The sequence below is a fragment of the Erinaceus europaeus genome, chromosome 13 (assembly GCF_950295315.1).
Source record: "Erinaceus europaeus chromosome 13, mEriEur2.1, whole genome shotgun sequence".
NCBI classification, from domain to species: domain Eukaryota; kingdom Metazoa; phylum Chordata; class Mammalia; order Eulipotyphla; family Erinaceidae; genus Erinaceus; species Erinaceus europaeus.
In genome coordinates this window covers 91,386,326-91,408,399 of record NC_080174.1, presented here as the reverse complement: position 1 = coordinate 91,408,399, position 22,074 = coordinate 91,386,326, and the positions used below count along the sequence as shown (strand labels likewise).

At 49.3% G+C, this 22,074-nt stretch overlaps 1 protein-coding gene across 3 annotated transcripts in view; it reads left to right on the top strand.

Moving 5' to 3' along the window:
- Nucleotides 1-20,879, top strand: part of VPS13D (vacuolar protein sorting 13 homolog D) — a 267,871-nt gene extending 246,992 nt beyond the window's left edge. For all 3 annotated transcript variants that reach the window (XM_060170884.1, XM_060170883.1, XM_060170882.1), the window contains 3 exons: nucleotides 8,619-8,750; nucleotides 18,710-18,950; nucleotides 20,317-20,879. In XM_060170884.1, the coding sequence (XP_060026867.1) occupies nucleotides 8,619-8,750; nucleotides 18,710-18,950; nucleotides 20,317-20,448 (505 nt within the window). In that variant the 3' untranslated portion in view covers nucleotides 20,449-20,879. The remainder of the gene's footprint in view (nucleotides 1-8,618; nucleotides 8,751-18,709; nucleotides 18,951-20,316) is intronic.
- Nucleotides 20,880-22,074: the final 1,195 nt, after the last annotated feature.

Below are 22,074 nucleotides of genomic sequence, written 5' to 3'. Positions count from 1 at the left end.
CTGAACTGGAAGACGCTTTGAAGAGGGTTAAACCGGGAACGGCTGCTGGCTATGATAACATCACCCCAAAACTCATTCTTAACTTGGGCCCCGCGGCAAAGAAGTGGCTCACTACATTCCTGTCCCACATCTTGGAATCCAAATCTATGCCCAAAATTTGGCGTCGTGCGAAGATAATAGCAGTTTTGAAACCAAAGAAAGACCCCACACTGGCCGCCAGCTATAGACCAATTTCTCTCCTCTCCGTGTGTTACAAACTCCTGGAGAGGCTGCTTCTGTCACGAATTTCTCCTCTTACAGAGAAATTCCTATCACCCGCCCAAGCTGGTTCCCGTCCAGGAAGATCTACCTGCAAACAAGTCCTGGCCCTCTCAACTTACATTGAAAATGGATTCCAGAAGAATTTAAAGACGGGTGCTGTCTTTGTTGATCTCACAGCAGCCTATGACATGGTCTGGCACTGTTGGTCTCCTAGTCAAGATCTCAAGATGCCTGCCTCCATGGGTGGCCAACACTATATCGTTTCTTCTCCAAAACAGAAGATTCCGGGTGCATCTGGGTGACAAGTCTAGCAGATGGAGACTTGTCTCAAGTGGCCTCCCCCAGGGCTCTGTTCTGGCTCCTACTATGCTATTTAATATTTACATCAATGACCTCCCAGAAACTTTTTCAAGGAAGTTCATCTACGCTGATGACATCTGCTGTGCAACTCAGGCATCCAAGGTCGACATCCTCGAGGAAACACTCACGAAAGACATGTCTCTGATATCTGATTACTGTAAAAAATGGCGACTAATCCCTAGCACTGCAAAAACGGTATCATCTGTTTTCCATCTACACCATGCCTCGGCCTCGCGTAAGCTTAATGTGCAGCTTGTCGATACGAGAATCCAGCATGAAGCCCAGCCAGTCTATCTTGGCGTTACTCTCGATTGCACTCTGTCATTTCACAAACATCTCATAAAAACTGCAGCAAAGGTGGGCGCGAGGAATAACATCATTGCAAGACTGGCCAGCTCCTCATGGGGCGTGAGCGCTTCCACACTACGATCATCATCTCTGGCATTATGCTATTCCACTGCAGAATACTGTGCCCCAGGATGGTTCCGTAGCCCCCATGTCCACTTGGTCGACTCCAAATTATATTCCTCCATGAAGATAATTTCTGGAACCATCCATTCCACCCCAGTTCCATGGCTGCCAGTTCTTAGCAACATCGCCCCGCCAGATATTCGTTGGGATGCGGCATCATCTAAGTTCATTTCCCACGTCTACGCTCGACCGGACCTGCCAATATACGCGGATATCTTCGCCCACCCTGTCCAACGCTTGACGTCTCGTCACCCAATCTGGTCTCCTATGCCTACACTGAACTTCTCTGTTCCACTCTTGGAAACAGAGTTGGCAGTCAGCTGAGGTAAAGAACAAACACCTCATCACAGACCCCTGCAAGCGTCAACCCGGCTTTGACCTAGCACGTTATGATTGGGCCCTCCTCAGTCGCTATCGAACAGGCCATGGCCGGTGCGCCGCTATGCTCCATCGCTGGGGAGCCAGAGATGACCCGAACTGCCCCTGTGGCTACAGACAGACTATGACCCACATAGTCAGATTCAAAGGAGGTCTCGAAACTTTACATCAGGCTCAACCTGACGCTGTTGACTGGCTACGGAAGAAGGGCAAACGCTAGAAGAAGAAGCTGAAAGCAACAGTGAGTCTAGACCTAAAGTCCACTTTGTGCCTTTGAGGGGGTGGGGGGGGCTACCACAGCCCTGAGACTGCCCTCCCCTCCCCCCGCAGCATTGTTCGTGATGTTCCCAGTGCTGTCAGGGCTTCCCGCACGCCAAGGTTTTAACAGGTGAGCTCTCTCCTGACCCCTGAGAGCCTGCTTTGAAAAGGAATCGGGGGAGTTTTGTAAACCATTATTAAATCGCTAATGTGTAGTTACTAAAAACAAAACAACAACTTTACAGCTTATGAACGCCGAAGACTCAGTGACATAGAAACCGTAAGAACAGAAGCCAAGTGTCCAGTGCTAAAGCAAAAAGCATCTAAGAGACTGACACTCTTGAGTGTACTTAGAACTCGATGTGGTTGGAAGGGCAATTAACTGTAAATTCTAGCAAGTAAAAAGACTCTTGGGAACTGGTGAATTCAGTCTTTCAAATGATGATCCCCAAAGCAATACTCTTAAGAGGAAGGACAAGCCAGAAATAGCTCACTCTTCACAGAGTCTAATCCAGACTTCCAGTGAGCTCAGCCTGAGAGAGGACTAAGTTTATCAGCTTGTTCTGATGACTTATGACCACGTAAGGCTCTTTGTTATTCTATTGTGGCCAACCAGTTGTCATAATTGTTTTCCCGTACAGAAGTAATTCTCTTCAAAAGAAAGATAGCACCCAAAATGTAAAAGCATTATGATAGTTTTCTTTTCTTTTCTTTTTTTGTAACCAGAACACTGCTCAGCTCTGGCTTATGGTGGTGCAGGGGATTGAACCTGGGACTTTGGAGCCTCAGGCATGAGAGTCTGTTTGCAGAACCATTATGCTGTCTACCCTGCCCGCCCCAATTATGATAGTTTTCTAGCACAAATTATGCCCCTGTATATAGTAAAATGTTATTTTTAAAAAATTGTTTTTTTCCCCCTCTGGGCACCAACAGCAATATGGTAATAAGATATTGTGGGGGAAGTAATTCCTTGAATCTGACTTTGTTTCTAGTAAAAGTATGTTTCAGTCACCCCTTCTAGAAGTAGGCCCTGTATTTATGAGACTACTTCCTTTTATGGCAAAGTTAAACTAACACACACTCTCTCCCTCACTCTCTCTCTCTCTCTCTTCTCTCTCTCTCTCTTCTCCTCTCTTTTCTCTTCTCTCTCTCTCCCCCTCTTCTCTCCCCCTCCTCTCTCCCTCTCTCTCCCTCCTCTCTCCCTCTCCCTCTTCTCTCCCTCTCTCCCTCTCTCCCTCTCTCTCCTGTATGCCAGTGTTAAAAATGAGGTGTGAGTACTCCAGTGAGCACTCCAGCCAGCAGTGTCTGAAACTCTGTTCAACCTTCCCTTGGTACTTGGTTTTTCTTCAAAAGTGAAGACCTTGGAAACAGGAGGGTAGTTTGCAGCCCCACTGAAAGGCAGAGAAGAAACCCAGCAGGCCATGTATGCCCACTAGGGAGCTGTTTTGTTTGTTTTTGCATTCTCTGGTATTTGGGTGGGTTTATAGCTTGAAAATTAATGAATCAGGGTCAAAGGTGAAGTTGGCTGTCAGAAATTTGAGGGAGGGCCTTAGGGAGGCCACTGAGTCCGGAAGGGGCTGTGTGCACCAGAGAACTCTTGGGCTGTTAGAAAAGTCAGGACGTACTTTTCTGTTTTTCTGTGCAAAAAATGCATCATGACTTTTCCAGCAACCCAGTATTCAATGAAGTGATTTTCATCCACATCAGCTATTTCCTAGCTGTTATATAATGTGATTTTCAAGAGTTCCAGGTCAGAAATAAGCTTGACTTCTCCTTAGGTCTGCTGGACCCCACCAGAAGCATTTAGGGTTCCAGCTAACGTCCCCCCCCCCCCACTTTAGGTACTAATGAGAAGGTTGTTCCTTCTAAGGAAAGCATCTTTGTCAACAAAGATATTAGTTTCACGACTTTGTCTCCGTGCCCGTCTCCTTATTTTGATCAGTGGTCTAAACAGACATACCCTTGAACTGTCAGAAGATGACATTCTAATTCACATTTTATCTCCTTAACTTTGCTGAGTTTCAAAGCTCAGACTGTCTAGTCTCCAAGCTCTCTGCCAGTGTTTGCTCAAGGCCTCTCCCTCCTTTGAGCTCTCCGTCAACATGGCCACCATTTCTCTTTCCTACCCGCCAATACATTTACCCATTTATTTAGCATCTGTTGCTTCTCTGTCAAGAGCCAGGTACTGTTTTAGATTCCAGCACAGCAGAATGAACAAAACAGAACTTCCCTTTTGGAGCTTACATTCCAGAAGAGGAGTCAAGTAAGTTTGTTGTTGTTTTTAAAAATTTTTTTATATTTATTTATTCCCTTTTGTTGCCCTTGTTATTTTATTGTTGTGTAGTTTTTATTGTTGTTATTGATGTTGTTGTTGTTGAATAGGACAGAGAGAAATGGAGAGAGGAGGGGAAGACAGAGAGGGGGAGAGAAAGACACTTGCAGACCTGCTTCACTGCCTGTGAAGTAAGCTCCCTGCAGGTGAGGAGCCGGGGGCTCGAACCGGGATCCTTATGCAGGCTCTTGCGCTTTGCGCCACGTGCGCTTAACCCGCTGAGCTGCTGCCCGACTCCCTTGTCAAGTAAGTTTTTTTTTTTTTTTTTTAAAAAGCAATTATTTTACCTAAGTGGGAAGGGAAGTGTGCTTTGAGTACAAGATTGATTTGGCCTGACCTGTTTGAAAGGGTTGTTCTCAGGACTGTGACAATCCACTATAAATCCACTATAAATCTAGAGATCATTTGTGAGAATAGAAGTGGAAACATACTTAGAAGAACAGAAATATGGAGCTTCTGGGGGTCAGGCGGTGGCGCAGCGGGTTAAGCGCACGTGGCACAAAGCGCAAGGACGGGTGTAAGGATCCCGGTTCAAGCCCCCGGCTCCCCAACTGCAGGGGAGTCGCTTCACGGGCGGTGAAGCAGGTCTGTAGGTGTCTATCTTTCTCTCCTCTCTGTCTTCCCCTCCTCTCTCCATTTCTCTCTGTCCTATCCAACAACAAACAACATCAACAATGGTAATAATAATAACCACAACAAGGCTACAACAACAAGGGCAACAAAAGGGGGAAAAATGGCCTCCAGGAGCAGTGGATTCATGGTGCAGGCACCAAGCCCAGCAATAACCCTGGAGGAAAAAAATTTTCTAAAAATTAAAAAAAAAAAAAAAAAGAAATATGGAGCTTCTGCCTACAGACAGATTAGGGAAAGTGACAGAGAAGAATCAGGACGCAGCCTTACTGAGAGATAAGATAGCCTGCCTGGGTCATGTGCCTGCTGAGTCATACACACTGCCTCTCTCTCTCTCTCTCCCTTTCTCTCTCTCTCTCTCCCCCCTTCCCCCCCAATCCCCTCCCTTCCTCCCTCTGAGAAAGTAGCCTAGAGCAATGAAACCAAGTGACTAAAATTTTAAAAGGCTATGAGGAACAGGTCCCTTCACACTCCTCTTGGAGGGACCTTTGGGGTTTCATCAGGACCGCCTGCACCTACCCCCAGGAGCTTTCTAGGACTGTCTGGAAGACACTGGCTAACCTGTCTGGGGCGTGTCAGAGGTTGGAGGAGACATCTCAGCGGGTAGAGACTCCGCTGCCTGCAGGCATGGCCATGTCAGGTCTGTCCACTCTGCCAGAAGTGCCCTGCTGGCCCTGTCCCAGCTGTGGCCGTGGGGCCTCTTCACCAGTGGGTCAGCAGGCACTTTGTACACCCTCCAGCTCCTTCAGGGAAGCCCGAGTCTTGAAGAGGAAATGAATAGTGCTTGATGGAAGGAGAGGAGGAAGCGATAGAAACACGGTCTTGGGAGAGTCGGGCAGTAGTGCAGCGGGTTATGGCACACGTGGTGCAAAGTGCAAGGACCAGCGTAAGGATCCCGGTTCAAGCCCCCGGCTCCCCACCTGCAGGGGGGCTGCTTCACAGGCGGTGAAGCAAGTCTGCAGGTGTCTATCTTTCTCCCTCTTTGTCTTCCCCTCCTCTCTCCATTTCTCTTTGTCCTATCCAACAGCGATGACAATAATAACTACAACAATAAAACAACAAGGGCAACAAGAGGGAATAAATAAATATTAAAGAAAGAAAGAAGGAAGGAAGGAAGGAAAGAAAGAAAGAAAGAAAGAAAGAAACTTCCTAGTGCAGGTTGTTGGAGCTGTGTTATCCTTTTTTAACAATCTTACTTCATCTCTGTTTATTTTTATTTTGGATATAGAAGAAACTGAGATGGAAGGGGGAGACAGAGAGGGGGAGACACCTGGAACTCTGCTTCGTGGCTCATGAATTTTCCCTCCTGCAGGTGGGGACCAGGGGTTTGAACCCAGGTCCTTGAATATGGTGATGTGTGTGCTCAGCCAGATGCAGCACTGCCTGAGCCCAGATTGCCAAGCCTTCTCTCTGGTCTCTGTACCTTGCTTAAATCACAACCGTGTATTTACTTAGGCTCAAGGCCAGGCACCTAACTGAGCACACACGTTACCGTATGCAAGAACGCCGGCCCAAACCTGAGTCCCCACGTGCGGGGCAGGGGCGGGGTGGGGGCGGCTTCACAGGCAGGAAGAAGGCCTGCAAGCATTTCTTTCTTCCTCCTCCTCTCTCTCCCCCTCCCTTCTCAACCTCTCTCTGTTCTAATAAAATAAAACTTAAAAACAAGTTCATAAGTTGTCGTTTTGTATTTTACCAGAACCCCCCCCCCCCTCAGCTCCGGCATATTGATGCTGGTGCTGGATATCAAACCTGGGCCTTGAGAGCCTGGAGCATGAAGAGTTTTCCATGACCACTATTCTGTCTCCTCAGGCCATTAGTTCTCAGGGCATTCTTACTACCGCCCTTGTTGAAAATTAGCACTGACTTTATTAGCACCTCCTAAGCATTATACTATTGGCTTCAGACCTTATGACCTCAGTCTTCAGCTGGATCCCAGAGTCCTTTGTGGTTGTCCCAGCTGATCTGCCATGTCCCCTGTGGCAGGTCTTCGTTAGTGTCTATCCAGATTGCAACCCCTGTTTGCCCACCAGGGTACTTTGCGCCCTTACCAGTGAACCCTCCACACTGTTGTTACTACAAAGTTCTGAAGTGCTGACTTAGTGTGTCAGCCATTCCTTCTTTTTAGCTGTGTCTAGAGAGTGGTGTTTTGCTTCAGTGGAATCCAGGAACAAATACTGAAAAGTACAACAAGTACAAGGTTGAGGACAGACCCAGCATACTCTTATCAGTCATCTGAAATATGCACAGCCTTTCCAAGACAAATATGGACTCCTGTTTCTAGGAAAACACCAGAAAGTACTTATCAATTACCTTGTATATAGTTTGTGGAAAAAGACAACATCAGCCTACCCTGAAAGCCATAGCAAAGCAGATTCCTTTGGGCAACCGACAGCTGAGTGGCTTGGGTTGGAAGCCACTCAATGTACAATTCAGACTGTGGCCTGGGACCAACCCATGGGGCCAGTCTTCTTCATATGATCACTGTGTCCTCAGCTCTACACCCAGGCATCCGAGCTCATCACAGAGGAAGTCGAGAAGCTTCTTAACAAAATGCCTCAGACACTTTAGTCCCATCCCTGACCCCATTGCAAGTCTGAAGCTGCCTCCCCAGAAGGCAGTCAAAAAGAAGGGTGTAGAGAAGGGAAAGGGGGAAAGTAGTTGTGGCCACAGGGAAGCCTGGTAATCACGACTAGAAGGACTTTCTCTTCAGGGACAGCAGTGTTTTGTCGAGCACAGGCTTGATGGGTAGTGACTTGTATGATACTCACAGCAGTCCTAGAAGGACTGCTCCTTTGTTCTTTCCATTTCACAAAGAAAACTGAAACTACAGGTCAAGACTGTGAAGACATGCTATGTGGTGGCCCACAGATACGTGAAGAAGTACTCCACTTCACTCATCGTTAGAGAAAAGCAAATCAAAGCTACAGTGAGATTCCATCTCACACCTGAGAGAATGGCTTCCATCAGCAAACCAGGAAATGATGGGTGTTGGCAAGGGTCTGGAGGGAAAGGGCCTCTGCTGGTGGGAACGCAGACTGGGCAGCCCCATTGGGAGACAGCAGGGACAGTCATCAAATAAAAATGGAGTCACCGTAATACCGCTCCTGGGCATTTATCAAGTGGATACTCCAATACTAATTAGAAGGGACACACGCACCCCTGTGTTCATAGCTGCGTTATTCACAGCAGCCAGAGAGTGGAAACAGCCTAGATGCCCATCAACAGATGACTGGCTGAAGTTAGGGGATTCATATTCCATGGAAAACTACTCTGCCATCAAAAAAGATGATATTGTGTCCTTTGGGACAAAATGGATGGAACTGGAGGATCATGCTTAGTAAAATAAGTAAATAGATGAAAGACAATAACCAGATGAATTCACTCATATATGGAATCTAGAAAACTGATACACATGAATGCGGGGGGGGGGGGGTACGGGTGGACAGAAACAAGCAAACTGTGTCTCTTTTTTTTTCCCAGAGCACTGCTCAACTCTAGCTTATGGTGGTATGGGGGATTGAATTTAGGACTTTGGAGCCTCAGGCATGAGAGTCTGTTTGCATAACCACTATGCTGTCTCCCCCACACACACACAAACTGACTGAGAACTCTGGCGGTTATCTTTGGGAAGTAGAAAGGTGGGGACACAGAACTTTGGTGGTAGGTGTGGTCATCTTGCAATATTGTAAGTCTTTATTAATTATGAATTTTAAATGGGGGGGGAGACACAAGCATGATTACGGAGAAAATAACATCCACAGGATTCTAGATTCTCTCTCACCACTGTCTTACAGTAATCCACAGGTCATATCACAGTTTAATTCAGTGGCTAGATTTAAAATATATCTTGAACTGAGTAACGCTTCCCCAGGGAAGGGAACTCACCGACACTTAACTTGTTTGCTTTTTGTTGATTCCCCCCATCCAGGACTCAAGCGCAGAGAGTTCGGAAGCCCCGATGCTGCACAGGGCCCCAGGGGCTGCTTCCCCGCTACTCAGAGAGCCAGGCCGAAGGGCAGGAGCAGCTCTTCAAGCTCACAGACAATATACAGGATGAACTGTAAGTCGGAACCTGTTGGCTCACCAAGGTGTCTTTTCTGTCTTTGAGTCTAAGTTGTTTGAGTTCCTGTCTGATTCAAGAGACTCCTGGACTTTGGAAATGGCCAAAGATTCCTCGGTCTTAATGTTTTATGAGCTTAAATAAAACTACTTGTAAACAGTCTTCTGCTCAAAATAGTGGCTTTCACACTGAGTCCCATAGCAGGGCCTTCATGCTTTATTTCCAGAAAGTGCAAAGAGAAAAGATAATGGGGTAAGATGTCGTCAATTTTAAGAGGTTTGTTACCCCCTGTAAAAATACCCTAAACTGTTTGCTCCTTTTATTTGCCGCAGAAAGCGAGTAACTAGAAGCTGCACTTTGCAGGTCCCTTTAGATGTTCTCGTTACTCCAGGATTACGGAGCCTTGCTTACATGGGTCGTTGTTGCATTTTCAAAACATGGCAGAATTAGATATATTGCTATTTTAGGCCCTTTTGCAGACTCTTACAGCATAAAGTGTCCTGTGACATAAATAAGTGCTAGACTACCACCCAGAGAAAATGATCACTCATGACTGGCAAACAACAAAATACTGGTTCGTGTTCTTTGACACTTACTTACTGTCTTTAAAGCAAAGCAAACTTGGGATGTGAGTGTTTTCTGGTCAGAGGAGAAGTGCCTGGCGCAGAGGATTGCCTTCAGCATCAGTGTTAGAAACTGTGCTAAGCTGACTTTTTAGCAGCGTCAGTGTGGAGAGCAGAAAGCAAACCCACAGGCCGTGTGTTGCTTGCGAGCTGAGATGGCATCTTCCTAGACGGGCTCTGTGTCACCCAGCCTCTTTGTAGTGTTGTTGGGCACAGCTTACGTTCTTACAGTCAGCCCAGGCAGGCAGGGAAAACATGGCCAAAACAACTGAAACAACAAAAATGTCTTTCTCACTGTTTTGGAAGCTGAGACTAAGATCATGGTGTCAGGCAACTCCAGCCTTGGTGAAGGTTTTCTTCCCACCTTGTTGGTGTGCCTTCTTACTGTGACTTTTTTATTTTATTTTATTTTATTTTATTTTTTATTTTACTCATTTTTGCCTCCAGGGTTATCACTGGGGCTCAGTGCTGGCTCTATGAATCTACCACTGACAACCATTTTTTACCTTACTTATTGGCTAGGACAGAGAAATGGAGAGAGGAGGGGGAGATAGGCAGGGAGAAAGACCTGCTTCACCGCTTGTGAAGTGTCTCTGCTGCAGGCAGAGAGCAGGGACTCGAACACAGATCCTCGTAGGGGCCTTCGTGCTTTACTCTGTGAGCTTAACCTGGGTGCCACTACCCAGACCCCTTACTGTGACTCTCCAGGCAGTGACTCAGCAAGCTCCCTGGTGTCCCTAACAATCAGCACACTATTTCTCCGGGCTCAGTGCCCCTTCCCTGTGGCATCACTCCATCTCAGTCACTTCCTTATTCCAAATAGTCAAATGAGATAAAGGCTTCAACACAGGATTTGGGGACAGGGTCGCAACTGAGCCCATGGCATGTGTCACTAATAAGTCCTGCTGCTTCAGTCCAGCTGCGGCTCTGAGCGCCATTCAGACCCCCAGAGTTCCCATGCAGGCTCACTCCAGGAGAGACTTGACATTCTCCCGGCTGCTGAGTAGAAGCCTGAAGAGTCATCCCGCAGGACTAGCAGGGCCTGGTGCAGCCTGCTGGAACGGCAGTGTCGTGAGGGCAGGGGACGTTGTTCCCTTCAGTGTAGAGTCTAGGGCAGGACCTGGCACATAGGAGGAAAGCTGTAGCCGTTCAGGGCATAAGGCTGAGAGAGCTGCTGTCTGACAGTCTCACTGGGAAGGGGCACCGAGTCCGAAGACGCACAGTGTGCTCTTATTGCTATTTCTTCCCCCACTCACCTGTACTTAAGCCGAACCATCTCTGGTCCTTTCTGAGATCTGTCTTCATTACGACAATGTGTATGACAATGTGTGCTGAAGACACATTGTCTTTAGATTACAGCTGAGAGGATTCTCCCAGTGAGACAGCCACATTGGAAACAGCCACAGAGAACTAAAAACTGAACTGGGGAGGGGGGGTGGGGGTGGAATGAAGTCAGTAAAACGCATTTCATGAAAGTCATATGAACTAGGGCAAGATATTGGCGTGAGTGAATTTTGACTCCAAAGATGAAAACCATACGTCTGTACCAAAGTCTGGGGGTTAAGTCCTGCTAGTTAGTGGCAGTTGGAGGAGACGCATGATGGTGCTCGTTGGTGGACAGCGAAGGAGTCAGGGCAACCGGCAGAGATTTCTCTGAAGTGTCCTCAGCCGCCAGGCTAGGTCTTGCTGGTGGCATGAGCATTAGAATCACTTTGCAAGAAAGAGGTTTTTCAGGAACAGCACAAGTGCCAAATTATACCTCTGACTTTTATCCTAGAATCGTAATTAAAAGCACATTTACAGACCTAATTATTTGCATATTGTCCTTCGGAGTTAACCCCTTAAAAGGGCCTTTAATACCTTGCTCTACTGTTCTAACTAAATGTTTCCACATTTTTTTCCAGTTAGACTCACTGTTTCACTTCTGGAAAATATTGAGTAATTACTTCCTAATGTCGTGAAAACCCCACAAAGTCCCCGGTGCCGTGGTTACTTCAACTTTGTTCTCTCAGATCAAGTTGCATTTAATTTTTCTCCCCATTTTATTTAATTAATTAGTACTAAAAAGGTAGTCAGTGACATACAATTTACGATTCAGCCAGCTGAAAAGCCTTCAGTTTCAAGGATTTCTGTGGTATCTGGTAGAATTACCCTGCTTTTCTATTTTTCTCAGTTTGAGTTCTGAAATATACTCCTGGGTTAAGATAATATTAAAATAAGCTGAAATTGTTTTTCTCTTTATAGCTGGTGTGGAACTTCTACCCAGAAACCTCACTTACTTTTCAAAAAGAAAATGCCTATTTTTAATTCATCATCACGCAGTCACGCTCTAGTGCTATGAGCACTGAGGTGAATTTTGCCCTTTTTTTTTTTTCTAGAAGAGCCGTAAGGGCCCCCAACATAGCCACAGAAGTTACTTTAACTTACTACTTTCTGAAACTGACGTGACACTTTAACTGTTTTAGAAAATCACATTTATTAGATATTCTTAGATATTGCTCAATGTTTTTAATAAGAACATATCAAACTCTCACACTTTTAATGATATTTTGGTAAGTATACTTAGATATAATTGATTTCCTTTGTTACCCTGTCTTTTTTTTTTTTGGATTTTTTTAAATTTCCTTTTGTTGCCTTTGTTGTTTAATTGTTGTAGTTATTATTTATTTATGTTGTTGTTGTTGGATAGGACAGAGGGAAGACAGAGAGGGGGAGAGAAAGATAGACACCTGCAGACCTGCTTCACTGCCTGTGAAGCGACTCCCCTGCAGGTGGGGAGCCGGGGCTCGAACCGGGATCCTTATGCCAATCCTTGCGCTTAGCGCCATGTGCACTTAACCCGCCGTGCTACCTCCTGAATCCCTGTTACCCTGTCTTATGGTACACACTCTGGAGGCCCCATGCTTTATCTTGGACACCACTCAACTCCATTGGTCAAAGAAAAGAAAGGGAAAAAAAAAAAAGGAATTTGGCAGATGTAGAGATAAGGTCAGAGCTGGGGAGACTAGAGACAGAGACTTATCCATGGGCCCAGGAGAAAGCCAGCTATGAGGTAGAGAGATTTTTTTTAATTTATTTATAAAATGGAAATACTGACATGACTATAGGATAAGAGGGGTACAATTCCACACAGTTCCCTCCACCAGAACTCTGTATCCCATCCCCTCCCCTGATAGGTTTCCTATTCTTTATCCCTCTGGGAGTATGGACCCAGGATCATTGTGGGATGCAGAAGGTGGAAGGTCTGGCTTCAGTCATTGCTGCCCCACTGAACATGGGCATTAGCAGGCGGATCTGTACTCCCAGCCTGTGGAGGTAGAGAGATCTAAGCCCAGGAGTTGATGGTCTGAAGGGGACTGGGTGGATAGGTGTGTGAGAGGCCAGTGGACACTCTGCGGACTGGCCGCACTGGGAGTCCAGGTCAGGGGAGGGCTGAGAATAACTCCAGCTTTGTGCCTCTGGTTGGGGGGAGCTGCAGCAGGCAGTGCGAGAGGAGGGGAGAGTTGGAGAAGACAGACAGCTGAAGACGTGCTGACCTGAACGTGGGGGCCTTGGGAACATGGCAGAAACACAGAGCTGCGCTGCGGGGAGCCTGGCCCTCACAGGAACTGTGAGGGAAGCACACTGAGGAGGGGCATCGCCCACTTTTTTGACTTTGGAATGACTGCAGTGTAAGTAGAATATAGACGAGCAGAGTTACAAAGTAAAATGGTAAGAGAAAGGAAATCACACTGAAGAGTGTGGTTGAGATAATTCCCTGCCAGAGTTCCCCGTTCTCCCCATTTTCCATGTGGCCTGTAAGAGACACTCGTTTTTCTGACCTGCTCAAGTGAGGCATGGTGGGTTTCGAAGGAGGTCCTCCACAACAGGATCAGGACAGCATGACATCTGTCCTCAACAGCAGAGAGGAACTGCAAAGCCACGCTGCTAGCTGAGCGTCTGGGGGCGCACAGCGCAACTCCCATTGTCAGCAGGAGAGACTCTGGACCCACCACATGGCCGGGAAGCCGGCTAGGGCTGGCTGGCTGCGTTGGCACAGCTGCCATGGCACCTGGGGTGAGCACGGTCGGCCACGGAGTGAGACAGTCGGAGCTGGTCAGTGAGGCCACTGGTGTCGCTGAGCTGGTCCTCGTGGTCCTCCGACAGTTGCTAGAGAGAGTTCTACCTCGGTGGCCTTGAACCTTGCCACTAGCCTTGGAGAAAGATGTGAGGTGTATGCCACAGCCTTCCTTTCTCTCAGAAGAAACTGTCTAGCCACTGTAGTCTGGGGAGATACCATAATGGTTATGCAGAAAGACTCTCATGCCTGAGACTCTGAGGTCCAAGGTTCTGTTCCCAACATCACCATAAACCAGAGCTGAGCAGTGATCTGGTGAAAGAAAGAAAGGGGGGGGGGTGAGAGAAAGAGAGAGAGAGAGCGCACGAGAGGGAGAGGGAGGAGCTTTCTATTCTCAATCCCAAAGTCAGAGAATCTTCTTCCTCCTCTCAAAGTTAAAAGTAAAACTTTGAACTAAGAGGGTCTGGTGGTAGTGCAGCAGGTTAAGCGCTTGTGGTGTGAAGCACAAAGACCAGCACAAGGATCCCGGTTCGAACCCCTGGCTCCCCACCTGCAAGAAGGTAGCTTCACAATCGGTGAAGCAGGTCTGTGGGTGTCTGTCTTTCTCTCCCCTTCTCTGTCTTTCCCCCCTCCTCTCTCCATTTCTCTCTATCCTATCCAACAACAAAGATGTCAATAACAAAGATAATAATAACCACAACAATGATAAAACAACAAGGGCAACAAAAGGGGGAAAAAACAGCCTCCAGGAGCAGTGGACTCGTGGTGCAGGCACCGATATCTGTAGCAACCTGAAATGTGTCTGTAGAACACTGGGTAACTTCCTCTGAGGAATAAGAATTCTCCACATACTTTGTTTCTCCAGCCACTTCCATCTCTTTCCCCCTCTCCCCTCTCCCTCAGTCTCCTGTTCGGCTAACCATGGATCAGATCATAGATGACTGTGCTCAGGTCAGCATAAGGCAATGTTGTCTCTCTCCCTCTGTCATCCCTCGGGCTGTCCCAGGTCCCCTGGCCGAGATTATCCTCAAGTGACTGACTGCATGCAGGAAAGAGCAGAAACCCTGCTGGGTTCTGGACTCCACTCACATGCAAGAGTGGGAGTTCTCCTAGGCGTAGCCTTGGGCTGTCAGGTAAAGCCACCCGGACCCTCTGCAGAAAGCCTAGTAAGGAACCAGCTGGGGTGTGAGACTGTGGCTCTGAGGAAAAGCGAGCAGGGGTGGGCAGGCACGGAGCATCTCAGGGCCTGTGGCAGCTTCTCTGGTCTCCCCGAGCTTCGGTTCCTCTCACAGAGACAAGTGTGGGGTCGGTCCCTGTTGGAGGAGGGGACTCAGTCTGGGACTCGGTTTGAATTATTCTCTGATGTGGTTTCCAGTTTTTTGTTTTTGTTTTTTTTTTTACCAAGGCAAAGTAATGAGAGCCAGAGTTTTGGTTGGTTGTGGGAATGCTAGAGGAGCACTAGAAAAGACAGCTGTTTGCAAAGTCAGTTCCTGGGTCACTGCTCAGACCACAGAAGGGGACCCGGGGACTCCAGTGGGGCCTCCTCTCTCCCTCCTCCTCCTCCTCCTCCTCCTCCTCCTCCTCCCAGTTACACACTCAGCTCTGCTCAGCTCTGCTTTGGGGGTTGAAAAGACTGGAGGGCCTTTCAGAGAAAGGTCCAGAGACTGTCAGTGTCTGTAGCAGCTCATGGGTACAAGCAGGCCCCCGGCCGTATGGAACAGAGGGCACAGACTCTGGCAGAGCTGCTGGTTCCTCTCAGACTCTGCCCTGCCCTGACTCTCCCAGCTTTCCTACCAACTGAAGGAGGCTGAGCCAGTACAAAGGAACCGGCTTGTCCTGTCAGGATCTCCACCTGCCTGGGTCTCCGCTGTGTGAAGCCCCCCAAGAGAGTACCCTGCCTCCTAGAGGCTCACACCATCTGTGGTGTCTTGGAAAGGAGTGTGTGTTAGAAACAGCCAGAAAGATAGCTCAGCTGTTCGAGCAAGGGAGACCCGTACCTGAGGCTCTGGTGCAAGGGCTGGTCCCACAAGTACTGGAAGGATGCCCTGACTTCTCTCTCTCTGTGTCTCTCTCTCCCTCTTTCCCTTCTCCCCCCTCCCTCCTTCCCACCTCTCTCTCTCTCCTTTTTCCGTGTCTCTCTGCCTAATATAAACGGAATAAAAATTAATCTTTGCTCAGTGGACTGAGTATGAAAGCGTTCCAGAATGGGAAGTACATGAATTTCTGGGGCAGGGTGGGGGTGGAGGCCCATGCTGCTGCCCAGGGGCAGGAAAGAAGTGGTCTCACGTGAGTTTTATGCACAGTCCTGCTGCCACCCTGAAACTCTGGTGGTCGGTCTTTGGGGTGTTCCTGGGGAGCCCATCACAGTCTCAGCAGCCACGTGCTCAGCTCACCGGTGCTGAGAAGCCAATGGCCGGCCATTGCTGCTTTGAAACTAGTTTCCCAGCCAGGCCAAATAATGCCAGAATGCTTTTTGCTTTTGTTGTTGTTTTCTGTCTGTCTGTCTGTCTGTCTGTCTGTCTTCTCCTCTTTTCTCCTCTTTTCTCAGCTAGTTTAAATGCTATTGAGGATGCATAAGTGGCAATACTACCCCCCACCCCACCCCGTGCTGTCAGGGGCTGAGGTGTGTTCATTTTTCACAAGTGACCTGAACACCAAAAAGCTGCTGGGCATTTCTAATTCGGGCACAGAGACTTTTACAAGTCTACATTCTCAGCATTGCCAACACAGCAATAAATGCCAATTCTGCTCATACAAAGCTGTAACTCTGAACCGGGCAGATACTTAGTGACCATATCTAAGGTGCCCTGTTGGTCTGCTTCTAAATTCTGCTTCTAAGACCCCTTCTGTTGCATTGCTTGACGTTGTGGTCTATTTTCATAATCACTGTTTTCATTGGTTTAATCCCCACTGGCTCGCGCGCTATTTTCCTTCTCCCCACCCCTATCCTACGTACTTCCTCTTCCTGACACTTCCGCCTCAGGAGATATATAGGACAGAATTGTGATTAGAAGAGATTAGATTGTTGAACTGCATCCCGCTCGTCAATAAAGAGATACTGCTTCCCAGCTCAGCCATGAGTCCCTGGTCATCTCTCTCTCCCGCCCGCAAAGCTAGCCCGGCAAATGGTGCCCTGAGCAGGGACTGGCAGTGCCCCCTGAAGGGTGGGTGCCCTGAAGGGAAGCCTGGGTATGGGATGTAGGCCTGACCCTTTACCTGCTCTGAGCTCAGCTGGTAATGCTGAAGGAGCCATGCAGCAGACAGCAAAAGAGCAAGCAGTTGCTTTGGCAGTGCTTTGGGAAGTAGCGACTGAGAATTCCTGGTGAGGAAGCTGGAACTGCAGCCCCTCAGGTGAGGGCGTGGGGGCAGGCTGGGCCCAGGTGCCGTCTGAGCACGGGCCTCTGAGCCACAGGGGAGCCAGTCCCACACTCCCGGAAGGTGACGGCAAGCCTGCAGGCCTGTCCCCTGCTGGCCTCTCCTCATCCCCATTGTTCCACCAGCAGTCTCTGTGTGCTGACCCTGGAAGCCAGCCGTCCTGGGGCCAGGCTCCAGGAAACTGCCCTGCGGACATTCCTCCCAGGACCTCAAGTCCCTGGGGCTAAACCTGTGTCGGCTCTGGGTACTACTCCTGCCACCACGCCTCCCCTCTCACATCCCCAGACGTGGCTGGCCGCCCCATCCTGGAGACCCAGTGGGCTGTCACAAGGTGTGGGGGCAGCAGCCAGGCTCTGGAGAGCTGTCAGGGCAGTTCTAAGGGTCCTGGTTCCTCATTCGGTAGCCAGGCTGATGGGGCCAGACACACCCGAACTTCCGCTTTTAAGTCCAGAAGAGGAATTGTCTTTTCCCACCCCAGAACCCCTAAAATTAATTACAGTTGTGAAATGTCAAGACGACAGCCTTTTTATTTTATTTTTTGGATGTATTTATCTTTATTAGACGAGCAGGTAGACCAGAGCACCACTCAGCTCTGCCGTACCGGGCCAGGACCTTACAGTGCAGACCCTGTGCTCCGGCACTGAGGAGCCTCCCTGGCCTGGCAGCACTCCCTGACAAGTAGAGTCTTCTAGAAATGCCTCCCCCACCACCGTTGCCTCCTGTGGCCCGGTCAGTGCGGGCGTCAAGCAGAGAGTGGGCGGCCCCCAATAAGAACAGTGATGGAGAGGAAGTAGACGCGGGAGTGCAGGCGTTGGCGGCGCACCACCACCCCTCCACCGCATGTTGGGCAAACCTGCTTGACCCTATCTCTCCCCTCAGCCCTCCTCACCCCTGCCCATTCTTCTTCCTCAGTTTACCTTTGCTGCACAGCTCCCACTTCTGTTAACATTAAGGAATGTCATGGGGGTCGGGCGGTAGCTCGGCAGGTTAAGTGCATGTGGCGCAAAGTGCAAAGACCCGTGTTAAGGATCCCCAGCTCCCCACCTACAGGGGTGTTGCTTCACAGGCGGTGAAGCAGGTCTGCAGGTGTCTGTCTTTCTCTCCCCCTCTATTGATTTCTCCTCCCTCCTCTCTTGATTTCGCTCTGTCCTATCCAACAACGAACGACATCAACAATAACAATAACCACAACAAGGGCAACGAAAGGGGGAAAAAATGGCCTCCAGGAGCAGTGGATTCATGGTGCCGGCACTGAGCCCCAGCAATAACCCTGGAGGCAAAAAAAAAAAAAAAAGAAAGAAAAGAAAAGAAAAGAAGAGAAAAAGGATGTGATATGGGACTAGTCGGTGGCACACTGGCTAAGCACTCACATTATTGTGTGTGAGGACCCGGGTTCAAGCCCCGGCTCCCCACCTGCAGGGGGAAAGCTTCACAAGCGGTGAAGCAGGGCTGCAGGTGTCTCCCTGTCTCTTTCCCTCTATCTCTCCCTCCTCTCTCAATTTCTCGCTGACTCTAGCCAATAATAAAGAAAGAAAGAATGCCATACCCCCCCTCTTTTTTCATTATTTCAGTTTTCTGGAAATCATAAACTGCTCTGAAAAAAACAGGTCCGTCCCCCCCCCCCACCGTGTCACTTCAGGCTATAAGATCAAGTCTGTCTGTCTGTCAGCTCATGTTACTGCCGAGGGCGCTGCCCCTGCCCCAGGTGTGGGTGTGTGGCTGCTCCCATGAGGCCAGTTTCCGTCCCTCGTCCCTCGGGTCTTTGTCAGAGGGAGCAAGCGCCTGCCTGAGGCGTGATAGGGAAGCCAGGGCCCATGTCCAGGACCCCAGACCCCAGGAGCCACGTGCCCCCGCCCCTCCTGCAGGCTTGGGGGGGCCACCTCACCCCCACTCTCCCTCCACAGCTTCATCGCCGTGGAGAACACTGACAGCTACTGCGTGCTCATCTCCTCCAAGGCCGTCTACTTCCTGAAAAGCGGAGACTACGTCGATCGCGAGGCCATTTTCCTCGAGGTCAGATATGACGATCTCTACCACTGCCTCGTCTCCAAAGACCACGGGAAGGTATACGTCCAGGTGACCAAGAAAGCTGTGAACACAAGCAGCGGGGTGTCCATCCCAGGCCCTTCCCACCAGAAGCCCATGGTGAGTGCTCCCACCCCAGGGAAGTCCTTGTCCTTCACGCTGGGCAGTTGGGGCTCCCTGGATGCTGCTGCTCAGTCAGTGGGTGGTACTGGGGGGGCAGCTCTGCTAATGAGGAGCTCTCCCAGCTCTGCTAATGAGGAGCCCGGCACAGCAGCTTCCCCTGCTCGTGGCCCCACCCTCAGCGAAGGAGTCAGAGCAGGCACTGCACGAGGAGCCACGGGCGAGATTCCTGAAGACTTGCCCCCAGAGCGTGACGCCTGCTCCAGGGTTGTATCGAAGCAGGGGCTGGCTTCTCTGCCGCAGCGGTCAAGGCTGTAACTTTCCTCCTCCTAGCAAAGAAGCCATGTCCAAAAGCTCAAGAAACACATGCCGGTGGAACCCACCCCCGCCCCCAGAACGCACAAGGGGTTGCTGAGGATGGACTTTGAGACACCACAGTTCTCAGAAATAACCACAACTCACCAAGGGCCGGCGGTGGCCAGACCGCATGTTAAGTCCTCCCGGGCCATTTGGCATGGTGCTGGTGTTGTGCTTGGAGTGGCACAGCCACCACTGGGGAGGGGACTTTAGCTCAGACCCGGGGTGGGGTGCAGGACTGTTTGGCCATGCGGGCACCCTGGCCTGGTGGTCTTGCCTGAAGCTAGTACTTGTCCTCATCTCCACCTGGTGTGGCAGGGTCCTCAGATGAAGCTGCTTCCCTCGGGGCCTCCTACAGAGGAGAAATAGCAGCCAACTCGGCCAGGCCTCTCTCCTCAGGAATCTCTGACCTTCTCCTGCTCAGGAATGCACTTGGGTTTGCTTTGGCCTATACAGGCTCCCCTGGGGTCACTGGCTTAAAATAGGGCTGGTAGATAAGTGGGGTTAACACCCCAAAAAAAAAAAAGTGTGAGTATTTCCACAAGTCTTTTTCCTGGTGGGAACCCTGCCAGGACACCTTTGCCCCGCTCATAGCACATGACCAAGGAAGCATTCTTGACACGACCTCAAGGCCTTTGTTTGCTGGCTCTCCCCTCTCTGGCCCTCAGACTTGAGAGCTTGAAGCACACAGTTGTGGTCCTGTATTCCGGCTCCTGTCCTCAGAGCCGAAGCAGATTCTGTCACAGAAACGGAGGTGACTTGAGGTGCCGTGTGACCACCTGAGGCACATGCCAGCAGTCCGTGTTCTGAGAATTCACCCCAGGCCCTGAACCGGCATCAGCGCGGACTGTAAGCTTGAGGACCCGGCTTGCTTAGAAGTGTGCCCGTTCCATACCAGTCTGCATGCAGGCTGCAGCTGCCAACCGGTGGCGTGAAGCTACCCGCACTGCAGGACCCTGTCTGACCCCCTGCCTCAGGGACCCGCTTCTCATTTTGTTCTGTTCTTCAGGTCCACGTGAAATCAGAGGTCCTCGCTGTCAAACTGTCGCAAGAAATCAACTACGCAAAGAGCCTTTACTACGAGCAGCAGCTTATGTTGAGGCTCAGTGAGAATCAGGAGCAGCTGGAGCTGGACTCCTGAGAAACCCCAGCCGCTGGGGGAGAGGCTCCCAGACACAGACCCCAGACCAGCCAGGAGGAAAGAAGCCCAGAAGCTTGGCTTCAGCTAGAGGCAGAACCAGAGCACAGTGTGGGGACATTATCAAGAAACAAAGGAAAGTAGAAAAAAACCAAACTGACTGGGGGGGTATGGATACAAATGGAAATCATATTAATTTGTGGAGGCAGAGGGTTACCTTAGATTATGGGGAAGTAATTTTCATAAGGTATTGGTTCAAATAACATGTGAAAAGCGAAGTGTACTGAGATGAATCTAATTTGCAGGTTGGCCTGTATCTTGTTGACATGTATATATGTACACCTGTGTGTTTGTAAATAGGAATGTTTGAACAGGGCCTGTGGTGTGTGTAAAGGTTAACTGTAAAGTAATATAAAACTATATTGGATCTCTTATTGCACTAAGTCTACACATCTGATTCAGGGTACAGTGTATCAAAAGGCACTTGGAAGAGTTGAAGAATGTAGATCTCCGTTCTGGAAACCAGAGTCTTCACAGTGAAGCAGACTGGGCAGTGCTGGCCGGAGCTGGGAGCGGGGCTGACACCACATCACCCAGGCTGGGGCTGCTAGCAGGGGCCCAGGACAGAGCCGGCCCCGGGGAACAGGGAATGGTGGGCTTGGAAACCAGCCTGTGTCTATGTGCCACCCCATTTGAAAGATAGTTCTCCAGCTGTCACATGTTGCTTTGGGGTTTTTGTCTATCTCTTTGGCATTCTGCTGACTAATCTTGCCAAACTTTGAGATAAAATTGTATTTCACATACACACACACACACACACACACACACCAGCATTATACACCTCTCTTGGGTTCTTATCAGAAAGCATTAATTTTAAATATTGGGAGGCTTTGTTATTTTAAAAGAGAGGAATACCCCATAGAACTATTTAAGTCAAAAGTCTTAAGTCAAAAATTCACAAATGTGTCAAGACCCCAAAGGAGGAGCACTCCCCTTCCTGGGCAGCACCAACAGCTCTGGGCAGTCTGCCTTTAGCCAAAGCTGCCAGCAGGCCCACTGCTCCTTAGCCTGCAGACACAGTGAGGGAACATGGGGTGGGGAGGGGAAGAAAGGCAGCCTCAGCAGAGGGAAAGAATCCTGAGTGTTAGAAAGCTATTTTTGTAAGTTGTTCATGCAACCACGATTTGAGAAGAACATCCCCTTGTTCTCAGTCTGGAATTTCAAGCAGTTGCCCAGGGCCTGGCATGCGCCCTCCTCCCTAGGCCTTGCTGCCGCTGGGATCCTTTCTCTGTAGGGAAGAAAAAAGCTGGGAGGTGGGAAGGGAGGAAGACCTCACTGGAGAATAAGCAACTAACTTTGTGATTTCAAAATTCTGAGATGAATAAAGCTAGTCAGTTCTTACAGCCCTGTCACACATAACCGTGATCTAAAATGACTTCAGTGGGTGTGGAGAAGGTTTTGACCCAATTCCTTCCAAGGCACAAATGAAGCATATGTCTCTCTCTCTCTCTCTCTCTCTTCTGTTCATGTTCCGAGTTGAAGGAAGAGTGTTAGCACAGGTGCTTCAGTCCTTTAACTAAATGATGTTCCAAGGTTGTCTCAAACTATAAGGTGTGTATAGTCTTCACT